Source organism: Ceratotherium simum, chromosome 11 (genome assembly GCF_057802395.1).
Source record: "Ceratotherium simum simum isolate JZ-2026a chromosome 11, ASM5780239v1, whole genome shotgun sequence".
In the NCBI taxonomy this organism is placed as follows: Eukaryota; Metazoa; Chordata; class Mammalia; order Perissodactyla; family Rhinocerotidae; genus Ceratotherium; species Ceratotherium simum.
The window spans coordinates 50,930,409-50,956,885 of NC_141910.1; the positions used below are offsets into that span (position 1 = coordinate 50,930,409).

At 42.6% G+C, this 26,477-nt stretch overlaps 1 protein-coding gene across 2 annotated transcripts; it reads right to left on the reverse strand.

The window, feature by feature from the left end:
- Positions 1–10,855: 10,855 nt before the first annotated feature.
- YPEL5 (yippee like 5) lies at positions 10,856–26,276 on the reverse strand. 2 transcript variants are annotated; one of them, XM_087436963.1, is made up of 3 exons: positions 26,154–26,276; positions 14,310–14,474; positions 10,856–12,755 (listed from the first exon to the last, which is right to left on the reverse strand). In XM_087436963.1, exons 2-3 carry the CDS (start codon positions 14,448–14,450, stop codon positions 12,531–12,533), a joined length of 366 nt encoding a protein of 121 aa, XP_087293089.1. In that variant the 5' UTR covers positions 14,451–14,474; positions 26,154–26,276; the 3' UTR covers positions 10,856–12,530. The 2 variants fall into 2 exon arrangements, with proteins under 2 accessions (XP_087293089.1, XP_087293090.1); XM_087436964.1 differs by lacking the exon at positions 26,154–26,276 and adding an exon at positions 24,969–25,119.
- Positions 26,277–26,477: the final 201 nt, after the last annotated feature.

Here is a 26,477-nt window from a genome sequence, read left to right on the forward strand (position 1 = left end):
TGGGCCAGGAAGATGTAGCAGAAGGATCCAGAAGGCCTTTGATGCCCTGGGTCTCAGGCTCAGAGGTGATGAGGGCCATCAGGGCTCTCTGTTCTTTCTGGAGGACAGAGAAGGAGAGCAGGGAGGTATGCTCGGCCCTCTCGCTCGCCTCTCTCACCTCCCAGGGGGAGCTAAGGCCCTGCACTCTGACTCTGGCTGTCTCCAGCTTGCTGGGTGGCCCTCTTGCGGGCTGGCTGTCTGGTCCTTAGGCATGGTCCCTGGTTTCCCAGCTCTTCTACGGTTGGGCAGACTCAGCTGACAGGCCTTTGCTCCTTGAGGCTGGGCATGAGTCTGCAAGTATGGGATGAGGGACCCCAAAGCCTCAGGCACGAGGAGAGTGTCAGCTGCCCTCCTGCAGCGGGACTCTCTCACATGCTGACCGTGGGGGAGCCACAGGGGTGCTCGCTGACAGGGTGGGGGTTGGGGTGCACCAGGACAGCAGAGGGAGCAAGACCTGTCACTCAGGCCAGGCTCTCTTTGGCCCTTTCTTCTCGGGAGCAAATGAGTAACTTGGAAGAGACGTAGAAACTCTTCCCCAAATGGTGCCTCATGGCGACAGCACCCCCGATCAGGGTCTTTACTCAAACCTAAGAACAGCACCTTCTCTGGCCATTGGGGAGTTGTATTCAAGCCTGCCCAGAACTTCCTTTAAAGTCATGAAGCAGGACTCTGAGCTGTTCTCTGGGCTTCCTAGCTACAGGGGCAAGGGGCCAGCTTTGAGCTGATTCTTGGGGCTGGCTGTTCCCCTGGGACTACTGTCAGTTCTGTGCAGCAGGAGCAGGGGCCTGAGGTGGTTAGCCTGTTTCCTGGCAGGTCTGGTGTCTCCTCTGGCCCAACCTCAGTGTGCCTACTGCTTGAGGGAAGAAAATGCCCACACAGCCAGACCAGAAAATGGTCCAATGGTGCTCCCTGCTGTTCACACACTAGACTGCATGGATTTGCAGACGCAAAAGCCAATCTGTTGGTTCTCACCTGGAAGTGAGAGGAAACTTTTTAAAGCACTGTATTAGTAAACTATTGCTGCGTAACAAATGAGTGGCTTAAAACAACAATACAAACTTATTATCTTGTCCTGTTTCTATGGGTCAGGAATCCGGTTTGGCTGGGCAGTTCTGGCTCTGGGTCTCCCATAAGGTAGCCATGAGATGTCAGCTAGGCCTGCAGTCATCTCAAGGCTTGACTGGGGCAGGGGGATCCACCTCCAGGTGGTGCACTCACATGGCTGGCAAGTTTGTGCTGGCTGTTGGCAGGAGGCCTCAGTGCCTCTCCGCGGGGGCCTCTCCACAGCTGATTGCCTGGTCTCATGTCCTGGAAGCTGACTTCCCCCAGGGCAGGTGATTCGAGAAGCTGAAGTGGAAGCTAAAATGGCTTTTATGACTTGGCCTTGGAAGCCACATACTGTCACTTGCACTGTATTCACACAAAAACTGGCCGTGATTCATTGTAGGAGGAAACTACATGAGGGTATGAATTCCAGAAGGTGAGGATCCCAGGGTGCCATCTTGGAGGCTGGCTATAACAAGCCCCTACCATGTGCTAGGTAATATACAAATAATGTATAACAACAACAATCATAGCATGCAATTAGCAATTATTTCATGCTTACTATGTGTCCAGATGCTAAGTACTTTCCCTGAGTTATGTCATTTATCTTCACAACAATCCTACAAGCTTGGTTATTATCCATTGAAGAGGTTAGGAAATGGGGACTTAGGGAGGTTAGGTACTGAGGTGTCAAAGCTAGTAAGTGGTTGAGTCAGTATTCAAGGCTTTGTTCTGTGTTGACTATGCTGAATGTCTCCCTAGGCATTTAGAGCTAACAAAAAAGGAGATGGTCACAGATAGGGCACTGAAGCTTAGAGAGGTCAAATAACATGGTCCAAGTTACAGAATCAGTAAATGGCAGAGCCAGGATTTGAACAGAGGTGAATCCAGAACCCATGCTCTGTCCACCCCGCAGCATTGCTCCAGAACAGAGAAGAGAGACACAGACAGGAGAGAAGAATACAAAAAACAGGGTAGCCAGGCCATCCAGCGCCTTTGTGCCTATCAGAAAGGATGCCCCCTTCTGGGCGGCTGTAGCTCTGCAAGTGCGGGGCTTGGTAAGCTCAATCCTCATTTTCCTCTTCAGCTGGGTGCTCCTGGCCAGGGCAAAAAGTCTGAGTGGTGGCCCTGGGGTAGGAAGCTAACAGGTAGACAAACGGGAGAGGTAATCATAAGCATAAGAGGATGGTTGCAAGGGAAAGAGAAAGGGGAGAAAAATAATAAACAGAAAAAAGAAGGGAGAGAGAAAATTAGGAGATGAGCAAAGAGGGGGAAAGAAAAGACAAAAACCAGACCGAGTAGGTGGGGTCTGATTAGTCCTCCGAGGCCTATGCTTGAGACCTTCTCTATGTGTGGCTGGGAGCTCCAGAACCGCCAGGGAAGCAGATCAAGTCCCTCCCTGTCCCCTTCCCCACCTCCGTCTGTAGTCTGGGGAATGGGGAGAAGAAAAGCCACTCCAGCATAAACTGGCCAGAGGACAACCTAGTTTCAGGTAAAATTGGGCAGCAGCAGGGTGAGCAGCAGATTATCCAGAGGATAATCACTGGAGTATCAGAGAGCTGACTGATGGATTGATTAACTAGAAGATAAAACTGGAAAGTATAATTGGTGGCTTCACCACTGTGCTTCTCCTTGCAGTCTGATCCCCAGAGCTAATGGTTTAATTGGCAGGTTCAGCTTTGGTTGTTAGGGTCCATTGATGAACTAATGTCTGCTTGCCTTTGTGTCTGAATTTAAGCTTTACTTTTCACACAAGGATATGGATAAAAAAGCCATCTGGAGGAGCTGATAATTTAAAGTAAATATGAAGAATTATGAGATTCGGAGGCAGAAAGACTTGGATTTGAGTCCTCGTTTTACCAGTAGCTGTAGATGAGGAATCCCCACCCACCCTATTAGTCTCAAGAGCTCCCACAATCAAGCTTCACTTGGGCTGCCTCCCTTGAAAGTTCAGCAGCCTCCCAGAGGCCAGCCCCTGGCAGGAGGGTGAAGCAATCACTTTTTTCCTGCCTCCAGCCTCTCCCCACTCCAGTAGTATCTCACAGTTGCCAAGTGGCATTCTAAAAAAGATATATTGGTTTATTTCACTCTTGTACTTATAATCTTTCAATGGTTTCCATCTACTTATAGTATAAAATTCAAATTCCTGAGCATGGCAATACCAGCTCTTCATTGTCAGCCCCTCACTACCCTTTTAGTTTTATCTTTGATCAGTTCCTGTGTACCTTGTTACCTCTGGGCTTTTGCTTATGCTGTTATGTTTTTTTTCCTTTTATTTGCTGATGAAGATTTGCCCTGAGCTAACATCCAGTGCCAATCTTCCTCTATTTTGTATATGGGTTGCCACCACAGTATGGCTGCTGATGAGTGGTATAGGTCTGCACCCAGGAACTGAACCAGGGCTGCCAAAGTGGAGCGTGCTGAACTTAACCACTAGGCCACAGGGCCAGCCCCTTATGCTGTTACTTTTTATTGAAAATATTTCCTCCTCTCTCTACTTGTTACTCTCCTATTCAATCTTCAACCTGATCTTCCATCTATCTATCCGTCCATCCATCCAACCATCCTAGAACTCTACTTCAGTGCTTCCCAAGCTTGTCTGCACACTGGAATCACCTGCGGAGATTTAAAAAACACTAATGTGGGCCGGCCCCGTGGCTTAGTGGTTAAGTGCACGCGCTCTGCTACTGGCGGCCCGGGGTTTGGATCCCCGGCGCGCACCGACGCACCGCTTCTCCGGCCATGCTGAGGCCACGTCCCACGTACAGCAACTAGAAGGATGTGCAACTATGACACATCTACTGGGGCTTTGGGGGAAGAAAAAAAGGAGGAGGATTGGCAATAGATGTTAGCTCAGAGCCGGTCTTCCTCAGCAAAAAGAGGAGGATTAGCAGGGATGTTAGCTCAGGGTTGATCTTCCTCACCAGAAAAACAAAAAAAACAAAACACTAATGTCCTGTCCCACCATCAGAAATTGTGAATTAATTGGTCTGGAGTGTGGCTTTAATTTTTACTGGGAGAGATTCGCCCTGAGCTAACATCTGTTGCCAATCTTCCCCTTTTCTTCCCCTCCCCAAAGCCCCAGTACATAGTTGTATATTGTAGTTGTAAGTCCTTCTAGTTCTTCTATATGAGCTGCCGCCAAAGCGTGGCTACTGACAGATGAGTGGTGTGGTTTGTGCCTGGGAACCAAACCTGGGCTGTGGAAGTGGAGCATGCCAAACTTTCACAGCTAGGCCATCAGGGCTGGCTCGGCTTTGGCATTTTTAAAAGATAGCCAGGTGATTCTAATGTGCAGACAAGTTTTGGGACCACTGCCCCACTCTGTAACAGATATTGAATAGCCCCTGAGGACTTAAAGACAAAAGTTGGTCTAGACTAGAAACTTAGTATCCAGGAGAAATAGATCAGTAAAGATATAATTACCCAACAACATATGCAAGTGCTCTGAAAGAGGTAAGCCACGGTATTCTTGGGAAAGTACGGAGGAGCACATAATCCACACTGGTGGGACTGAAGGATGGGTGGTCAGAGCTGCTGAGTCTTCAAGGACAAGGGGGAGTGTTCCAGGTAAAGAAGGGAGTGGGCATCCCAGTCAGAGGGAAAACTGAATGCAGCACAGTGAGCTGGAGAGAGCATGTCACTTTCGGGGTGGACAAGACCTTAGGGTGACTGAAGCTTTGGGGGCAGTGAGCCTGCAGAGGCAGACAGGGCCTTGCAGGGAGTAGGGAGCCAAGGAAGGGAGTGTCAGGGACGTGAGCTGGTCAGACTTAGTGGCTGTGAATACAGGGAGGTAGGGCAGTTGGTGAACTGGGAGGGGAGATGGTAGGAACCAGTAGGAAGGCCTTTCCTTCTCCAGTGAAGTCTCCCTCACCTCTTCTCCATCTGCACACTCCAGCCCACAACAAAGACCCTAACCGTCTGTGTGCCTCTGGCCCACAGCTCTGTGCCTGTCAGAGAATAAATGCTCATGCCTCATGCCACATGGTGAGTTAGAAAAAGCACAGGCTTCACAGTCAGATCAACTTGATTCAAGACCCATTTCCACTCCTTACAAATGGTGTGATACAGGGTAAGTCTGCCAGGTTCTCTGATCTTGGTTTTCTTCACTATAATATGGAGAAAATGACAAGCCCATAAGATAATTTTGAGGACTAGAAAAAAATTGTTTTCTAATCCAGGGACCACAGTATTTCTCAGTGTGGTCCCTGGACCATCAGCTTCAGCATCACCTGGGAACTTGTTAGAAATGCAAATTCTCGGGCCTCGTCCCAGAACTGCTGAATCAGAAACTGGGAACGGAACCAGCAATCTGTGTTTTAACACACCCTCCAGCTCATTCTAATGCATACTAAAGTTTGAGAAGCACTGGTGTATGTAAACTGCTTCATCCCTGTACTTGCTTTTCTGGAAGTCAACACTACTCCTAAAAAGTGGAAAATTCCAACCAGCCACCTAGCTCTGGCCTCTGTTCCAAGTCCCTCCTTTTGCTCTCCTTCCCAAGTTGGTCACTGCAGATGTAAGGCTTAGGAGTGTGTCCGAGAGGGTTCCATACCAGCTGTGTGTGTACGCTTGCCTGCACAGATGCTTGACCTCTAAGTAAAGCTGTGTGACCTCTAAGCGCGCACTTCCTCATCTGTAAATGAGAGTGATAATACTCACGGGCCAGTCAGTGATCTAAGCACTTTCTACATGTTAGTTCATTTTATCCTCACCACAGCCCTATGAAGTTAGCACTATTATTATCCCTGTTTTAGAGATGAGGGAGCCAAAGCACAGAAGATTAAAAAACTTGCTCAAAGGCACAGTTATTAAATGTTAGAGCTGGGATTCTCGCACAGGCCTTCCAGGCACAGAGTCCATGCTTGTAACCAGTCTGCCTCCCAAGGCTGCTTTGAAAATGTTCATGGGTACAACCTTTAGGTACTCTGCTGTGCTCTTTGTTGTGTTGAAACACCTCACCCTGAACAGTCTTTGCTACGCTACTTACAATGAGAACTTGGCTTAGTTACTTCACCTCTCTTGGCCTTAGTTTCCAAATGTTTAAAATGAGAGCGTAGACTAGATGACGGATGTAAGCTGGAGCCCCTAAGGCCCAAAGAATAAGCTGTGTTTGGCCAGCGATTGTGTTTTAAGTTGAAAGTGACTGTCTGTAAGTGGTATATGCTCCTCCTCTTCACTGTGTAACCAGCACTTTCAGTAGTCTTACACCAGGCCCAGTTTCCTTATTTTAATGAGCTATCTGGCATCCAAAGGCATCTGAGTTTGAGATCGCTGATCAGACACCTAAATCTGAGGACCTGTGTATTTCCTCTTCTTTCACCTTCACCTTTCTTCCTCCCCCCACCAAATCCAACTTAAAGAACACTTCACCTGGGATTTTTCTTGTGCACAGAAGGCTCTGTACGTGACTCCCGCCTTTCACTGTTACGCAAGCAAGGCTGCGAGATGTGAGCCAGTGTTCTTTCTTACAGCCGTGTTCCCTGAAAAATGCTGATTTATATTTGCTTCTGGAAGGCAGACAGATGAAGCTTGCTTTAGAACGTAAGGTTAATCCAATTTCAGAATCCATTGCACATGGAAAGATGATTTCTGTCGTTGTCATTTAACCTGGAAGGTTTCTTCTCTTCAAACTTAGAAATTAATCAATTGCTGGAAGAACGAAGGCCTCTTATTCTGCTTCATGAGCTTATGCATCCCAATGTTGAACGCCTTTCATTTCCTGCAGCAGGAATGTATTCAGTATTGACAGAGTGGCTTTGAGGATTTTCTTTGCAAACATCCTTCATATGGTCACCGGGAAGGAGGTGCCAGGTGTTGCTGACTATTAGCGTTATCGCCTGACACATGTAATAGGCACTCAAATATTGCTGAATGGATAAACGAATGAGCAAATACTTTCTAGCAACTGGAGCCTACATCAGTTAAATAAGTCACTGACACTCAATTTATAGGATTATATTTTATTTTCAGACACAGTATGGCTTATAGAGTTTTCACAACCGTTCTCTAGAAATTTTTTTGTCTTTTAAGGTTGAGGAAATGAGGCTTCAAGAGGTTAGTTAATTTTGAAGTCACGCTGTGACGTTCAATTTTCTGTGATTTCACGTTGTCATTATCAAAATAAAAGCCAATATTAAAATAGAGTTAAAAAAATATTTTTGCAGTTGTGTAAGCTGAAGCTTTAGATACTAAGACACACATGGCAGAAAAAATCACTTATCACAAGAACTGGAAACAGTACTATTATTTACATGGTACTTCATAGTTTCCAAATCATTTTCTCAGTTTCACCTGACCCCCACACCACCTCTGCCCCATTGGAATAAACTCGTTTCTCGCTTCAGGTTAGCCAACAGACTACCCCAAATGTTATTCTTTTCCAAAAGATGGGTCAGACTGGCAGTTAAAAATTCAATTTCTTGCATACTCATGCCATCTACTGGTACTTTTCTGGTAGCCTGGGTTGCAGCTGATTTTATATTAAAAATCATTTTCTTCAGTGTAACTTCGGGAGGACCATTCGAATGTTTTACTTAAAAATAACCCGCCCCCTGCAATCTTTGAAATTCTTTTTCTACAGCGATTACTCTGAAACAGGACCTAAGTCTTACTTAAGAAAGGGATTGAAATACTTTTTATTCCTTTTGGTATTTTGACAGGCTTTAGAAGTGCCTCTGAGCACCTTCCAATTGGCTTAGAATCTGGGAGAAGGAAGATGGCTTAGCTAGGGACAGAGAACACTCATGGAATTTTCATGCTTTCATGGTAATGCTCCCACTTTGCCCAGTATTTTCCGAGGGGTACGGGTAAAGAGTGGGTTAGCAAAGGAGGTGGTGGCCTGATGCTGACAGCTCACTCCACGGTGCCACAACAGTTGGGGAAAGAGTGAAACTCTGGAGAACAGCTGAAGCCAACCTCCTGACTCCGGGGCACACCACAGGGCTTTCTCAAACTGCACCAGTCCCCGAAAACCTCTGGTCAATCCTCAGGAACACAAATACCACCTTCTTCAAAGCTGGGCTTTCAAATTTGCTTTGGATATGAGTTCTTTGAATTATTAGAAGGAATTTGTCTTTGTACTTTGCTTTAAATCCAGATGACTTTTTCATCTCTAGGGCAAATTGGTAGAGGAGGGTTAAAATGAGATGATTTTGTATATACATAAACCATTTCTCTCACAACCTTAGGATTCCTCAAAAACTGGACTAACGCCATTACAGAAGAAGTGTGCAATAGGCCGAGATAAACACAGGAGAAAGAAAATCGGGTTTCAAAAGTAACTAGTCAGTACCTATTAGTGGAAATTCTTGCAGGATTCTTCTCAAAAATCATCGTCTGGGAGGAAAAAAATGGAAGCTTGTATATTTTTATTTATTTACTTTATCACTGAGGTTGTATTCAATGAACTTTTTTTACCTTTCTTCCTTCTGCTCCACACTGGGAGAAAAATAGAAGCTTTAATGATTTTTGAAAGCAAAGTAAAATGTCCATTATAGCAGATTATGAAAGATTCCTTATGATGAAAAGTCAAGACGGTAACATTTGATAAACAGGTTTCATGCCCTAATCTGCTTAAAGGTTTAGAAGTACACGTCAAAACCAGAAAGGATTTAAAGAACTCTGAAAGCATCTGGTCATTCTTTAAAATTAAATTGTGAAGGTTGTTCAGGATTACTGAGTCGTTATTCCATACACTGCTTAATACCTAACAGTTTTTTAGGGCATATATTTCACCATATTCCAACACGAATCATTTAAGATAGGGCTTGTTTTTACAATTCATACTTGAGAAAACCAAGATTCAGAGGTCAAGTCACACACTTCACAAACTCACATAGCCAACAAATCAGTCAGAATTGATGACAGGTCTTTTAGTCTAGTGATCTTCCTAGAAACTTTCCCAGAGAATTCTCCTCCCCTTAAAAGTCAGTTTATCTAACTGTTGCACATGTACATTTCTAAGCAGGTGGAAATCACATTAATTTTTTTCTTATTCACACTTCTAAGGCTGTGGACTTCCTATGAAAAAAACACCTGCTTTTATCAGGTGGTAAAACACCCCAACCTAATTTTGAGCTTTAATAACCCTTTGAATAGTGATTCTTATGTATTAGCAGACAGGTTATCTTTGCAGTTTGGTAAAAAAATCCGGATTTCTTCACTCCACCTCAGAGACCAATCCAGTATTGGGCAGGGGTGGGGGGGAAGGGGGGAGGAGGAGTGTTGATGGGGTCATAAATCGCTGTTTAACAAGCCTCCCAAGTGGTCAAATTGCAGATGATTTAAAAAATCTAAATAAGTGATGCCCGGGATCACAAAACCCTTAACGGTGCTTTGGAGTGTATATAAAATTTTATGCCTTAATATAGAAGTTTCAATTTGGGAAGTCCCAATATTTTAAAATAAAGAAGCCAAACAATTCATACCCAATTAAGGATGAGTATCCATCCTAATTTCTCCTCTTAGGTCTGCTTTATTTCTACAATAGAGATATGTTCATTTCAGTGCAAAGTGCTAGCCCAACAGGAGTTTTTCAGTTTAATCTTGCTCTATTCCCAATTCACACCTTCCCTAGAAGGAACAGTTTTGGTTTTATATGGTTCCTGGTGGGAAGCCGGTGTTAAAAACAGACATACAATTAGCGGATATCTGTTTAAACTGTGAGCTATTTTTATAACTGTTGGGAAATGAACCATCATAAACATATCTGAATATTTTACAATTGGTAGTTTCCCATTCCTGCCTGATCAAAAATTACCTGTAGACTGATTTAGGCCTGGGCTGGGGCCCGTACTCTGCATTTAAACATCCCATATGACTTTTATGAATAGGTAAATTTAGAAAAGAGATACAGCACTGCTGTTTTCCCCTCCAGTCCCAAAGCAGCCACTCACAATTGTAACTTAAATCATCACATAATTACTAACAAATATTTAACTAAGAATATTTAGAGTCTAAGTAAAAGCACTTTTTTTTTTAAGATCAAAACAACTTACAGTCACTGTCACCTAAACCTAAGAGAAAGGACTCTAAAGTCTTCCAAGGGAAAAGCTTAATCTCTATACTCTTCAGTAATCCACTTATTACGCAATATATTCACCTGTATTTGGTTAACCTTCCCACTCCAAAGCAAAATCATTCCCATTAGTGGTTTCCCATCTCAAGTGAATAGCATGTTCGCTTTTCTGTCAACAATCCAATCTAACTGGATCTTCTATATTGCCTTTTCTTTTTGGCAAATGGAACAGTGTTCAAAGGGAAGGCATAAAGGAACTCATTGCTGTGGTACCTGCCACAGTCACCTAAAAGTTAACCTAGTGATATGACATTTAGTCATGCATTGCATAACATTTCAGTCAATGATGGACTGCATATATGACAGTGGTCCCATAAGAGTAGTACCATATAGCCTAGGTGTGTAGTAGGTTGTACCATCTAAGTTTGTGTAAGTACACTCTGTGATGATCACACAAGGATAAAATCACCTAATGATGCATTTCTCAGAACGTATCCTCATCATTAAGCAACACATGACTTTGTTTATATATACCATAGTTGTGTCTAAGACAAAATAATCTCAGAGAAGTTAATATTGGCAAATTCAACATCTCCAGGTGTAAACTAGGTAGTTAACTAAGCCAGACCGTCACCTTATTACTGACAATTGAAGAAAGCTATAGCTACTCAAAGGTATGTGTGTTTATAGAAAAAAATTAAGATGATCACTAGACAAGGATCAGTGGAAAATAAGTAGCAGTACTGCACCAACGAGAGACAAAATATACTTTATTGTGACAGCAAACGCACATAGTGCTGTAGGTAGGCATGCTACTAGGAATCTGCGTATAATCAAAGGCCAGTATGGAAATGAACGAGAATGAATGCTGTTTCTTAATGCTTGAAGATTTAGTCCATGGTGAAAGGATAGAGAAGAATCTGTGTCCACTTATCTCAAATGCAGTAATATACACCTACTTAATCAGAGACCTATGCCTCTAACCAAGAGCCCAAAGGCAAATAAGAGAAACTTAATCTTAAGTGTACTCAGAAGTTACTTCTAATATCAAAGATTTTGCTAATTAAACTGAGGCAAATTTCCTTTCTAGACAAAGACCTAGAAATTGAGCAAACATTCATTCAAATAATTAGCCAATTTTAATGTCATTTATTCCACCAGAAGCAAATACTAGAATAGCTAGAAATAGTTTGGATAAAGAAACATTTACATTTTAATACTTCATAATGTTGTAAATTTGGGGCTAAAATAACACCCTGAGTCAAATTTGATCCCTTTCCACTTGAAGGGACCAAGTACAGTTTTTATTTCAATAGCTGAACTTCTGAGGGAAGATCTGAGAAAATGATGCTAATGAGAGATCTAATCCTTTGATGAAACTATTAGGCTCTACAGACTTATCAAAATCAATGCAAAACTGAGGAGGAAAGGCTGAAACGCTTCGTAAAGCAGTATTTTTAGATACGCTGCTTCATTTCTCTCCTTCTTTTAAAACAGATGCAGATGAAATGCTTTCTGCATGAATGCACATTGACATTCTGTTCAACTGTTTTCTAAATGCAATACTGTGCATTTAAACAGTATGCTTTAAACAATATCTTATACACAGTCAATTTAGCTTAAGAGATGAAAAGAAACACTACTATGAAAATTACTTATCAAATACCCTGCTCTTTTTAAAGGTTTTTTTAAAAGCAACACAGGACCAAAAACATCCAACTATTACTTTATTTATATTACTATGCTTAAGTTACATGGAAAAGACAACCAAGCAGTTCTGCCCCACTTCAGGAAAAGTTTCCAATCAACACCAATTATGTGGTAACAAATAACTAGGAATGGTGACATCTTTGGGTCAAGACTCACAAGGAAGAATGGGCTCTGGTGCTACGGTTCATCTCCAACAAGAATATGGCACAATGGCCAGCACAAGCTATACTAACACTGAACCTTTAGCTCTGGTCACAAATTCGGATCTCTTCTCTGAAGCTAGCAAATCAAGTGAAATAACTGGGTTTAAAAAAAAAAGTTTTAAAATGAAGCCCAAATAAGTTTAAAAACCATGCTCTTGACACATTTTCCTTTCAAAATTTACAGAGAACACACTTTTTCACTCTAATAGCCCAGATTTTTTTCCTCACATAGCCCACCATGTAGCTGCAGATAGACTATTCTGCCTCATGATGTAAACATAGGGAAAAAAAATTAACGGCATCTGCATAATATTCTCTCTACACACTGCTGTTGGATGGAGAATAGAAAATTAAAAAAAAAAAAGAAAAGAAAGAAAGGTTCCATCTCAGATTCTCACAACCTCTTGTTCCTCAGTTCATGAATCCGACTCTGATGCTAAGGTGACAGTGTATGTAAGTAGATTTTTGTTTTCAGTGAAGGAGACCTGGGAAAAGATGGAGTTATCTCTTTTTCTTCAAGAGTTATCAGATGGTACATGCTCCTCAAAGCCCTCACTCTCTCGAACTAGAGCACGTTCCAGGATCACACGGCCTTCCTTATAACGCTGGCTGTCTTCAGTGGCAAACTCATAGATCCATCCCAGTTTGCTATTGCAGTTTTTGCAGCTCACATCTCGAACCATGTGGCGGCCAGTGAGCATGACCCGGTCTTGAACTTCACTGTACTGCAGGTTAACCACCTAAGAAACATGTGAATACAAAATTGCAAAGGCATGTAAGTTATTTGTCAAAAAAGTACACAATTTTTGGCTGGAGTAATAACAGCAACTTCAGAAAAGCAAAAAGCAGTTGTTACTTCAGTCAAACCTACAATACCCTACCCAAGAGCTATTCTTAGAAGCTGCTGGAAGAGGTCAACATCTAGAAATTGCACTACACTGGATATCTAATGCAATCATGCATTATTGTACTAGTCCAAACCACACAATTTATACATACTAGTTACATTTCCGTGTTGTAGTGGAGAGTCCTCAACTTGGAGTCAAAAAAATGTAGGTTTGGGTCCAATTGTTATCATTCACCATTCAATGATGAGTGCAAACGCCACCAATGTAAAAGAACCTAGAACGGCTTCTTTTATAGGAATACAATCGGTATTCCATAAAAAAGTTTGCCATATTTGTTTCTGAAAGTACATTTTGTATACAGACCAGGAGAGACTAAGCCTACTACAGACCATACATTGTGATACATAGTGGGTTCAAAGAATCTGTGAAGAATTTCCAATGATTCAGAATCCCCAACAATCTTCTACAAGTTACTTTTCTATAAAGGGTCAGATAGCAAATATTTTTGGCTTTGAGGGCTGTATGGTCTTTGTTGTAACTATATAGCTCTGCTATTGTAGCACAAAAGCAGCCATAGACAACGCATAAATGAATGAGCATGGCTGTGGTTCACTAAACTTTATTTACAAAAACAGGCAGCTGGCCTGCCCTAGTGTGCTAACCTCTGCTCTATACCTAAATAGAGATCAAGGGGTATGTAAATAGAGATCAAGGGGTACGTAAATAGAGATCAAGGGGTACGTATCAATCCTCTGAGAGAAAAACCTGTTTCTAAGTGGAACAGGGGGGTGTCCACTGGGGAAGTTTAGTTGAGTAAGAGCAGTACCTTGGACTAGATCTGTTCCTTTGCCTAAAAGATTTGGAAATTCAACTTGGTTAGTACACATTAGACTCCAGGAGGCATAATCACATCAACCAATTTCAAAGCAAGCCAGAAAGTAGAGCAGACAGACTAGACATTCGTTTGTAAATCAGGAAAATGTTCTTCCGGCTGGCAAACTTATGTAATAATCCAAATCATAATCAGAAGGATGATTGGTGAGCATAAACTAGAGCAAGGGAAGTTGGCTAGACGATCCTGTTCACTTGCGTTGTCAAGCTACGATAGCTTAATGCAGCTACCTCCCTATAAGGATACATCAGTGTCTCAGCCCCTTCTTCCACAGTCCGTGAAGTCACTACCAAATTCTTACACACAATGTTTTCTGAAGCAATGGAGATGACCCTTCTTATTAAAACAGTCTTTAAACTTCCAAGGTTAAAAATCATATTCTAGGAATGCCTTCCTGAGGTCCCAAAAACAAGCTCGTGAGCAATCATTTCTATAGCCTGCAGCTCTCATTCTGCCTCTTCCTGGTATTTCCAAGCTCTGAGGGGTATTCTGGTACTGCTGTCAAATATATCCACTAAACCCACTCAGGAAATGAAACTGGTTTTCCCACTAACCTTGTTAAAAAGAAATGCTCTGCCAGTGGCGCCTGTGAACCGCGTGGAGATGAGTTCTGAGCGGTTGGTCAGGATCGTGTCGCAGTTTGCACAAGAAAACAGACGGGTACCACCGATATGGTCAAGGAAGATTCTGCCCATTTTTAGAGCTGAAGTTCTAAAAACCTAGGAGCAAAGGGAAAAGGACAAGAAATGTATTATGATTAAAAAAAATGTGTTCGTATCTATTTGGTGGGGGTCACAGAGAACCATTTCTATATATGTGATCTCTGCTTTGTAGTACTCAATATGTGCAATAGCTGACTCTGAACAAAAGGATCCAAAGTTCACACACTGAACAAATAAATAGGCATACCCAAGCTAAGAACACTTTAGAAGCAGTGAGCCAAGGAAGTAAACATGCTTAGGCAAGGCCAAGGAATATTATCACTTCTCTTTAGATCAGTATGAAAGAAATAGGAAGAAAGTAGAATATCAGAAACTGAATGATGAGAAGCACACGCAGAAAGGTGAGAAAAAAGGTTTAGCATAAGTGCTAAGTACACACTCTGAGTATGTATAATTTGAGAAGAGGCTTGTGGGGCATGAGTGAGATGATCAGGTAAGAGTAGAAAAAGGGGCAATCAGAAAACCAGAAGAGAGTAGTCTGGTTTGAGAGCATGGGTGAGCGGGTCTCTGGTCATCAGGTGCATCTACATCCTCCCACATAGGGAGGATGGCACCAAAATTAGTAAGTTTGAGTCTGTGGAGCACTCCACTAGGTGCTTTACTTATTTCAAAATCATCACGACAACTCTATGAGGTTATCACGCCCATTGCATAGATTATCCAAGGTTATTAACACGTCAGAGGTTACACAGTTTTCAAGTACAGAAAATCATGACTGGAATGAAGTTCACTCAACTTTAAGCCAAAATCCTTCCATTACCCTACACTGCCTCCTCTAAGAGGACACACAAGACGGTCTAGGCCTGGCATAACGCTAGGAAAACAGGAACAGAGAAGGGAAAGATGAGCCATTATTATATAACTTATATTTAAGAAACTGTACTGATTCAATAAATCACAGAAGTGCTGAAACATTGGGGGAAAAAAAGCTTTGAATTCAACTTCTGAAACAAGGATAATCATACTTCAATATTTGGGAGTTAATATATGCAACTCAAATTCACAGCAATTAATTCCCTAAAACAGTATTTTTAAATATCTAGATATAGTCAAGAATACACTATAGCTTTCATTTAAAAAAGAACTTATTCCTGGGTATAGTTATCAGCTGCTGTGTTTTAAATATATAATATTACACGTCTTTAAAATGGCATGCAGAGCTGATAAGCTTAGCTGCTACTATGAAAAAAAATCTACAATCTATGTTTGTAATAAGACTCCATTGTCATCTTAAATTTGGGGAAATTCCATTACAAATTAAGATGAAAATTCCATTCCTTCTCACATCTGTGACCTTCTTCAGACATTAGACAGTCCTAATGTCTTCAAAAATGTCATTATTGGGGCGGGCCCGGTGGTGCAGCAGTCGGGTGCACGAGCTCCGCTGCGGCAGCCCAGGGTTCGCAGGTTCGGATCCTGGGCGCACACCGACACACCACTTAGCAAGCCATGCTGTGGCAGCGTCCCATATAGAGTGCAGGAAGATCAGCACAGATGCTAGCCCAGGGCTGATCTTCCTCAGCAAAAAAAAAGAGGAGGATTGGCATCGGATGTTAGGTCAGGGCTGATCTTCCTCACACAAAAAAAAAATTAATAAAAAAAAAGTCATTATCATGAAGATCATGACTCCCATTAAACAATATGATATGGAAGTTTAACAAGGAAGGAAAACAAATGAATATAAACATAACTGAATTATATATATTCTCTTGTATATAAATACAATATATTCATAATATATATATAAATACAATATATTCATAATATATAACAGTTATATACATAAATACAAGTGAATATAATTATAATTTATAGCTAGTAAAAGGAAAACCACTGCATTAACAAGAGTGTCAATGAATAAATCCCGGGTAAAAACACAAGACTTAAGAAATGATATTTAGCTTTCTGATTACATTTCTGCAAAATCACAAGAGGTAAGACTGCCTATTGTTTCAGTCTTTAAGATGACAGCGTTCGTCTTTCCAGATGCTTTCGTTTGGTGGCGTAGGATACAGTGCCAACAAAACAGACAAATGACCCTTCCCTCACAAAACATACGTGGACATGTTTTATTTGGCACACAGTTTTTTATTCTTAATAAAAAACAGTTGAGCCACCATTTAAAATTTGAGAGATTTCACTAAAGAGTCTGTATGTTGGGCTTTTTTACCAATGTGGAGATCTGGCAACACAGGGCCTGTACCCCGCTATGGCAACAAGTGACCAGAGCTGAGTGGCAGCTGCAACCTCCCCTGCGAGGCCATTTCATTTGCTGTCTCTACTCTGCCTCACGTAACTACTTCACCTGTAACACATTTGAGTTTATGACTCTTGATATAAATAAAGCATTCAACGACCCTGTGAGTTGATTTTGGTCATGTTTCTTAATACTGGTCATTTACAGAAGGGAATCAACAGCAAAGTTTTCCAGTCTCACCTCTTAAGACACAGTCCTCAGATTCTGTATTTCTCTGAAAACTACAATTTGTGCAGTCAGCCTCTAATTTGGGCTTCTGGGATTCATTACATTAAAGCCAATTTTCCTTCAAACTTTTAAATAAAATATTCATATTGTAATTTATTCCAATCATAATGTAGGAGTAACTGGATGTTTTTGGATTGACCATGGCAGATACAATGCTATCATGGAAAATGGACTGAACTTCAAAATGAACTCTCCCTATACTTTCTGCCTACAAAATGAACTCTCCCTATACTTTCTGCCTACATCATTCTATCTTTGGTTCAAAATTACAATATAGCTGTGACCATTTGCTACTGGATACAAGCAAGCTTTTTATTCCTAAATGGGTAGATTCAACACGCTTTCTCTTCCCCGCTTCAAATTCAGTCTATTTTTACCTCTTTTACCCATGTATTTTTACTGGATTCAATTATATGATTCATTACCAAGACCAAAAATATCTGTGCAGAATCACTATTCCTAGTTGTTGTTGCCATTTATAGAGTACTATATATGTATATAAAACTGTAAAATGTAGTTCTCATTTGCCAAGAGATAAGCTAGAATGCCAGGGAATCTAGCAAAAGCAAGCAAAACATCACTTGCTGTCAAAGGTCTTCAGGAAGCAGAAAAATCACTGCAAGGGCATTAGGCTCCAGGTGGTAAGCCTGAGCTTTGCAGGGGCTAGAAACGCAACCTAATACTGACTCTCACTACCCAAACTCTCAAGAGGCTGACATAAATAACTCAGCAGCACTCTGACTGAAGAGGCTAAGGTCATTAAAAAGCTAAGACAGAACATCTCAATCAGGCTTCTCTGGACCTGGATGATATATCGAACTCCGCTTTGGATCTAATAATTATTTAGTGTCTACACTGTATAGGATACTGAAGTCAGTACTTTACATCCCACATTTAACCTTGACAATTTCCAAAGTAGGTATTTATTACCCCACTTTTGTAGAGGAAGAAAAAGACTGTGTGACTTGCCGGAACTGGCCACGCCGGGCTGTGAACTGAATCTCACTCCAGTTCTTTTCACTCCTCTCACTCTCCAGTGACGAGAGGGATCCAGATTCAGTCTTTCTCCCTCTGATTTATCATGGACCCCTCCATGCTGATCCTCCTATATTCCCTATCTTGGTTGATGGCAATTCCAATCACACACTCTCCTAAACAAGAAACTGTGGCAACTTCTTAAAGAAAACACAAAATTGACAATACCTCCTAAATCACTTTTGGAGTCTTTCCTCCCTCCCCCTCAACAATGTCTTAATTCAAATTCTCATCACTTCTAGATAAACCTCTTGTGGTCAGGGAGTGTGTATTATTAAATGAAACATAAATTCACAGGTGCCACTACATTTGTGCTAGATAGTGCTACAAAAATAAGGTCAAAGGCATGGGCTTCAGCCATCCCTTTCTAAGAGCTCACACAGACCACTCCTCTACAAACTTTGAAACTTTTTCTCTGACAGGATAGAATATAGCTGATTCTTTTAAAAAAAGAAAAAAAAAGATTTTAAAAATAATGTACGTACCATAAAATTTAGCCAGTCAGTGTACAACTGAATGATTTTTAGTAAATTTATAAAGTTGTGCCACCATCACCACAAAGCAGCTTTAGAATATTTCCTCCCCCAAACTCCCACAACACCCTCTGCAGTCAATCTCTCCTCCCACCCCCAGCCACAGGCAACCCCTGATCTACTTTCTGATTGTCTCTACATTCAAAATATTTCCCAGATATGCTAATCACCTTGCTTGGACTTGAAAGAGTCCCAAATCTCTTCAGCCACATATTTCTAAAACATCCTAAGAGTACGCTGCTTTCAAAGATGACTAATATTCTCTGCGTTGATTCTGGGGGCATCTTCCTGTGTCCCTAAGTAATAAAATGAGTGCTTTGGTATCTGTCAGTGTTGAAGTTCAAGTTTATAACCATAATTAGGGCTAAACTCATCATAGCTAAAGCTTTAAGATGCTTTCTTCTTTTTCAACATTTCAAGCAAAAAATAGTAATTTAATAATCTTAAGTTTTATAAGTACCATTCCCCAGATAATTTTATGAATAAGGCCTCTTTGGTATTAGCTTTTCTTAGTTCCAGGTTATTAAAATCCTTAAAAGGTTGAAATAAGAAAAGCACAACTTGGTTGTTGAACTGGGAGCCTATTTATCAGTTTATCTGAAATTACTGCAACAATGAGGGGCCAGGTTGAAAAGGTAAGTGAAATTTGATATGTCGTTCATATTTTAGTAATTGTTTTCAGTTTCCTCCTCCTTCAACAACCAGCACATTCAGCTACCTAGAATTTTCAATTTCTATTTTAATAGGAAGACTCTGGTAAAGCAATCACATTTTTAGGACCTTTCTTTTTACAGAATTTTCAAAAAATTTACAGAATACACAACTGTAAGAGTAGAAAAGGTTTTTCTCTTTCAGAAATCCATGAAAGACAAAGTCTCCAGGAATGTACTATTTAAAAAATTAGACATGAGGACATATAATTTCCTAGTTTGAGTCCAGGTCAATACAATAATTTTCTAAAAAAGGCTTTTTAAAATTGAGACTTTTTTTTTAGAGCAGTTTTAGGTTCACAACAAAATAAGGTAGAGATTTCCCATATATCCCCCGCCCCCACACATACATAGCCTCCCTCATTATCAACATCCCCCACCAGAGTGGTACACTTGTTACAACCCAGGAAACTACACTGACACATCGCCGTCACCCAAAGTCCATAGTTCACATTAGGGTTCACTCAGTGTCGTATATTCTATGGGTTTGGACAAATGTATAATAACACAAATCCATCATTATGGTATTACAGAGTATTTTCACCTCCCTAAAAATCCTCTGTGCTCTGCCTATTCATCCCTCCCCCCACCAAACCCCTGGCAACCCCGATCTTTTTTACTGTCTCCATAGTTTTGCCCTTTCCAGAAAGTCATGTAGTTGGAATCACATAGTATGTAGCTTTTTCAGATTGGCTTCTTTGACTCAGTAATACGCATTTAAGGTTCCTCCGTGACTTTTAATGGCTTGATAGCTCATTTCTTTTTAGTGTTGAATAATATTCAATTGTCTGATGTACCAGTTTGTTTATCCATTCACCTACTGAAGGACACTGTGGTTGCTTCCCAGTTCTGGCAATTATGAATAAAGCTACTACAAACATCCAGGTGCAGGTTTTTTAGTAGACTTCAGTTTTCAACTCCTTTGGGTAAATACCAAGGAGTACAATTGCTGGATTGTATGGTATGCTCACTTTTATAAGAAACCACCACACTCTCTTCCAAAGTGGCTGTACCATTTTGCATTCCCGCCAGCAATGAATGCAAGTTCCTGCTGCTCTACATCCTCGCCAGCCTTTGGTGTCGTCAGTGTTCTGGATTTTGGCCATTCTAATAGGTGTATAGTGGTATCCTGCAAACCCTGGGCTGCTGAAGGGGAGCGCTCACACCTAACCACTGCGCCACCGGACCAGCCCCCAGAGAAGTTAATTTTAACAAAGCCAGCTTATCAATTCTTTCTTTCATGGATCATGACTTTGGTGTCGTATTTAAAAAGTCATTGCCATACCCAAGGTCATCTAGGTTTTCTCCTATGTTATCTTCTACTTTTATAGTTTTGCATTTTACTTTTAGGTATGTGATCCATTTTGAGTTAATTTTTGTGAATAGGGTATAAGGTCTATGTTTAGATTCATTTCTTTGCACATGGATGTCCAGTTGTTCCAGCACCATTTATTGAAGACTATCTTTGCGCCACTGTATTGCCTTTGCTCCTCTGTCAAAGATCAGTTGACTATATTGATGTGGGTCTATTTCTGGGCTCTCTATTCTGTTCCACTAATCTATTTGTCTACTCTTTTGCCAATACCATGCTGTTTTTCATTACTGTAGCTTTACAGTAAGTCTTGAAGTCAGGTAATGTCAGTCTTCTGATATTATTCTTCTCCTTCAATACTATTGTCTTGGCTATTCTGGGTCTTTTGCCTCTCTACAGAAACTTGAGACTCAGTCTGCTGATCTTCACAAAGTAACTTGCTGGGACTTGGATTGCACTGAGTCTATAGATCAAGTTGGGAAGAACTGCTATCTTCACAACATTGAGTCTTCCTATCCATGAACGTGTTATCTCTCTCCATTCATCTAGTTCTTGATTTCACTCATCAGAGTTTTGTATTTTTCCTCATATAGATCTTATACACATTTTGTTAGATTTATACCTAAGTATTTCATTTTTGTGGATGCTAATGTAAATGGTATTGTTTTTAATTTAAAATTCCACTTATTCACTGCTGGTATTGTTGTGTATGTATATATACATACACATACATACATATACATCTATGTGTATATTTATATATACACTAACAAATTAAATATGGTATCTTGTTCAATAGCCTGACTCATTGCTAAATATTTTTCTTAAAAGCAGGGGTCAGTAAACTAAGGCCTGTGGGCAAAATTCAGCTCACCACCTGTTTCGATATGGCACACAAGCTAAGAATGGTTTTTACACTTTTAAATGGCAGGAAAAAAACATCAGAAGAAGAATATTTTGTGACAAATGAAAATTACATGAAATACAAATTTCAGTGCCCATAAAAAAAAGTTTTATTGCGACACAGCCACAGCCATTTGTTTATACTAGGCTGCCCTCTCACTACAATGGCAGTTTGAGTAGTTGTGACTGAAACTTTGTGGCTTGCAAAGTTCACAATACTCACTATCTGACTGTTAACAGAAAGTGTGCCAACACTGCTTAAAAAGTTATCCAGACAGTGAAAGAGCTTTTCATTTAGAAAGCAGACACTTTTCTTAGAGAAAAAGTGAACTTGGTTGCCTCTCAGGTTTAAGGATCAATAGGTGTACGTGACAAGATCAATTTAACCCCTTACCCTTTTCTTCATGGATTCTCTAGTTAAAATCCTTAACTTTCTGTAATCAGTTCAGCATGCTGAAGATCAATTATAAAAAGATTATAAAAACAGATAATATATATCTAGCTGCTGCCTCCTTCTCTCCCCACCTCCAGGATTTAAACAACATAGCCCAGATACTTAACTCTGGAGTCAGACTGCCTGGGCTCAGATCTCAGCTCTGCCCCTTAAAAGCTGTGTAAACTTTGGGTAAGGTATCCTCTGCTTTTTCACCTGTAAAATGGCAATAGCACTATCCATCTGAGTTGAGAGAACTAAACGGAGATAATACATTCTGAGAACAGTGCCCGGCACACAGTAAATGCTAAATAAAGGTAAATCTAGTAAAACTAGATTATCTTCTTCAACATTCCCCACCCCAAGTTCCCCCTCCTATTACAGGTGAAGAAAGCAAGGTTCAGAAAGGATATGAAATAAACAATAACAATTAACTGGCTTCACCTCCTGTTAATTATTGCAAAGCTAAGTGACCAGGTGACAGAAATTACAAGCAAGAGGAAAGTCAGAAACCTTCTGAAGCATCTCAAATTCTTAGTGTCACAGTTCTAGGTTTTAAAATAGATACTTGCCCTCCCTCAAAATGGATCACATACCTAAAAGTAAAATGCAAAACTGTAAAAGTAGAAGATAACATAGGAGAAAACCTAGATGACCTTGGGTACGGCAATGACTTTTTAAATTAATAATCTAGTTAAGATTCAACCCTGGCAAGCAGAATCTGCCCAAAGGAGGCCTCACTCTTCCCAGCCCTAAAAATACCAGGGAGAAGAACAGTAGGTATTGATTTGCATCTCTATGGACCCTCTGATGGGAAAACACCCAGTTCACAGATAGACTTTTCCTTTGAAAAAGAAATTATTTCCTCAGGGCATTTCCACAGACCACAGCACACACACACCACTAGAACTCTACCCTTGGACAGGTGAGAGGGGCTTTTCCACTGCACCAGAAGGTGGTGGGGAAACGCAAGGTACAGACTCTCTCCTGCAGGGAAGTGACTGTGCAGGAGTCTAGTGCAGAAAGGTTAAAGGAATCTGCCCTTCCAGGGCAGGTTGTGTTTTGTAATGATCCTCCTAAAATGGAAACATGCGGAAGCATGCCTGTATATCCGGGTTTCAGTCTCTTCCCTTTCCAAAACAAAGGAAGGAACAAAACCCAAAGAACTTTTAACAGTGCTGGGTTTATTACTATAATTAACATTTAGTGCTATTGTAATTTTATCAACTATTTTCACTCTGATTTGTGATTAAATTTCTATTGAAAACCTACAAAGGAAAATAACAAATTAAGTCTGATCCATAAAACCAACTTTCCAATATTTGTACAAAATATTCACCAGGCCAAGGCTTTCTGGTAACACACGGAAGCTGTGCTTTCCCATTACTAATTCTCTTGCAATACCTGACCAGTTATTGGTGTGTCAAATGACGTTCTGGTTGCGGAATCAGGTCTTCATTCGACGGTAACGTTTATATTTTTGTTCTTGCCCCTCAAATAACGCCGTTGTTGTTGTTAAATGTTTTCCAAGTTTACTATATTTCTATAATACTTACTGTTTAGTCATCACTAGAAAATAAAACCAGTCATGTACCTCTGTGAGTCAGGGAAAACAATCTGAGTTGGTAATCTCCCCAAAACACCTTCTGGTAAGACAAATTCAAGATCTCTCATTTGTTGTGATACAATACTGTGAGTTAAAAAAGGCTCTAATTGGATGGACTGGAGTTTAATTTGTCTAGTTTCCAGATTCTGATGTCAAGTAGCAAGTTCATGTCATAGCTAAGGTTCAATTCCGACATTACTAAACAGAATTACCAGAGAAACTGATAATATTGGTTTATATAACCATTTAGGCACTATAAAACCTAAAACGATATTCTGGGCACAAATATACTTAGGATCATCCCCCCATCTAATGAATATATTTAGGACTAGCTTCATGTCTCATAGGCTTTTTTCTTGGAGGGTGCTAGCTAGTTTAATCTCTTCTTTTTAGACTTAATTTTGGCCTTCTTTCCCTCTTTATCACTTCTAAACCTTTTTCTCTCTCCCACCACTTAAGCAGAGCAAAAGAAAAGGCAAATAAGTCTAGAGAAAAGTCCTCGATGATCCAACCAGATATTTTAGAAGAAGCCACATGTACTTTACTTTTTTGGAAAACTTGTTAAAATCCAATTTACTTAGTTCCCTGTAGAGTTAAATAATTTACTTGAGCACATTTCATCATCTCCCTCGCCTCTAGATAAGATGGTTGCTGGAGATAAACTTAAAAAAAAGAAAAAGCCAATCAGGAGGCCTGTACTGGGCACTGAGGTGAGTGAGGATGTGATAAAGGCAGACATCAGTCCTTTCTGAGGAGCGTACATTCTACCTGGTGTTCCAGGACATACCCAGAAAGATAATAGGGTATGTGGAAAATATTTTGTACGCCCAATTCCACAAGCTCCACTTCTCACTATTTGTAAACGCTCCAGGCCTCTGTTTTTCCTCCTAGGCTTCTGTCTGCCCACAAGCAACCCAAAGCCGCTTCATTTTCTAGGTCTAATCAGTACCAGTCCACTTCAGAATGCTTTCTACTTCACTTATTTCTCATGGCCCCATTTTTGAATTCTAATAACACTCATTCCATAACCTACTAATATTTAACTTTGTGTCGTGACTCAATTTCATTTGTCTATGATTTTTTACTAAACTGTAAGCTTCTAGAGAAAAGATCCTAAGTTCTTTGTAATTTCCTTCTTACCTAACACAGTACAATTACGCACTCAACTGTGAGGAAAAGAATCCACGAAGACACTTCACATCTGGCACAAATATGCACCCTGGAAACACTTCATGCATGTTGGTTCATCTTTGCTGGAATGCAGCTGAAACACTGTAAGGGCGGCTGTACAAAGTTACCTAATACCCTATTACCCCCAGTTAATTCACCAGCAAGTCTAATTTTCCAAAATCACAAGATTAGCCTGAGGTTACTTCAGGTTTTCCATCTGTCGAGGAGCTCTGGAATAAAAATTCTCAGATTACCAACAGGGGTCTGTAAACAGAAAAAGTTTAAAAATAAATGAGCTGTACACCTTCGCAGACTCTCCCTTGAAGGGGGGATAAAGAGACGCCAGGATTCAACACGTCTTTGTAGTAGTTCGGTTTTCCAGTTCCCGCTGTTGGTAACACTCATTGTCCTTCCCGTCACACAGGAGCGGAGAATAAAGCGGTGCCAAGAGCACGCCTACCTTCCCATCAGCGGGGAGAGGAAGGACGCGCCCCGCCGCGGGCCGCGGGGGCCACACGACCCGGGCGCCCGGTGCGCTCGGCCTGCAGCCGCCCAGGCCCCGCAGCCCGGCTGGGCCCAGCTGATTGCGGGCACGTGACGCCACGGGCCAATCGGGAGGGGCCGGGCCGCGGCGGGGCCTCCTCCGGCACAACAAACACGGGCCGGAAACAGCTGAGCGGGCGGCCCCCGGCCCGGGACGCCCGACGGCAGCCCCGCAGTCGCACCCCGCCCTCCGCCAGGCCGGCGGGGACCCCTCCTCGGGTCCGGGGGCCAGCTGGGGAGCAGGAGCGTAGGGGGCCGGCGGGGCAGAACACAAAAGCCAGCGCCGCCCCCCGCCCATGGCAAGTGCCAGTGGGCCGGGGATGCGGCCCTTTTTGAGGACGGGCCCCGCCATGGCGTAATCACGGCCCACAACTCGGAGTCGAGTTCGGACTTCACTTGGGGGCCGGGCGGGCAGGCAGGCAGGCCTCCGGGGCGACCACGGCGGCGCGGAGCCCCAGGCGCGCCCCCGACACTGCGGCGGGGACGCGGCCCGTGGGGGCGGGGCAGCCGAGGCGGGGGGGGGGGGCGCCGGCCAAACTGCCCGCCGAGGGGGCGCCGGAGGCCTCGCCGCGACGAGCAGGGCCTCCGAGTCGACGCCGGGCGGACCGGCCGGGGCGGAGGCTGCGGCGGGAGGCGCGGGCGCCGAATGAGGGGTCGCGGTTGTCGCGGTCGCCGGTCCTCCGGCTGCGGGGGCGGGCCGACGGCGGCCGCCGCGCCTGGGCCTCACAAAGAGGAAACAGTCCAGCTCGTCGGCCCAGCGCCGGGGGCCGCCCAGAGGGACCGGGGACGACGCGCTGGGACCCCGAGAGGAGCGCGGCGAGGAAGAGGCACTTCCTGCCTGGGACCCCCGCCCCGGGCCGATCCCCCAGTGCTTCGAAGCCGCCGACCTGGAGGGCGCCTCAGCTCTCAGCGGGCTCCGAGCCCAGCCCCCGCCCGCCGCACTCACCCCGAGCGGCTGTGAGATCCGCGGCGGCCAGCGGCTCTTCGCTTCTCAGCTGGGATGAAGCCCCTCGGCCACCCCAGTCTCCAGGTTTGAGTCAGGCCCCGGCCTTGGCCCCGCCTCTCCCTGGTTGGGCCTCAGCGTCAATCACCCAGCGTAGCTCCGCCCCTCGAACAGTCGGCTCTCCCGGTTGGCCCAGGACGCCCTTCATTTCTAGGCCACGCCCCCCTCCCCGACACCCTCCCCCTTCCGCTGGGCCCCGCCCCTTCTCTAGCTCACCCTCCCCCACTCCGGCTCCCCTTCGCCTCCCGGCCCACCCCACCCAGAAGC

Bases quoted from the DNA above. Each gene is read 5' to 3' on its own strand.
- YPEL5 (XM_087436963.1), bottom strand. From the start codon at position 14,450: ATGGGCAGAATCTTCCTTGACCATATCGGTGGTACCCGTCTGTTTTCT. The intron at 12,756-14,309 runs GTTAGTGGGAAA...CATGTTTCTTAG, and splicing joins GAGCATTTCTTTTTAACAAG to GTGGTTAACCTGCAGTACAG.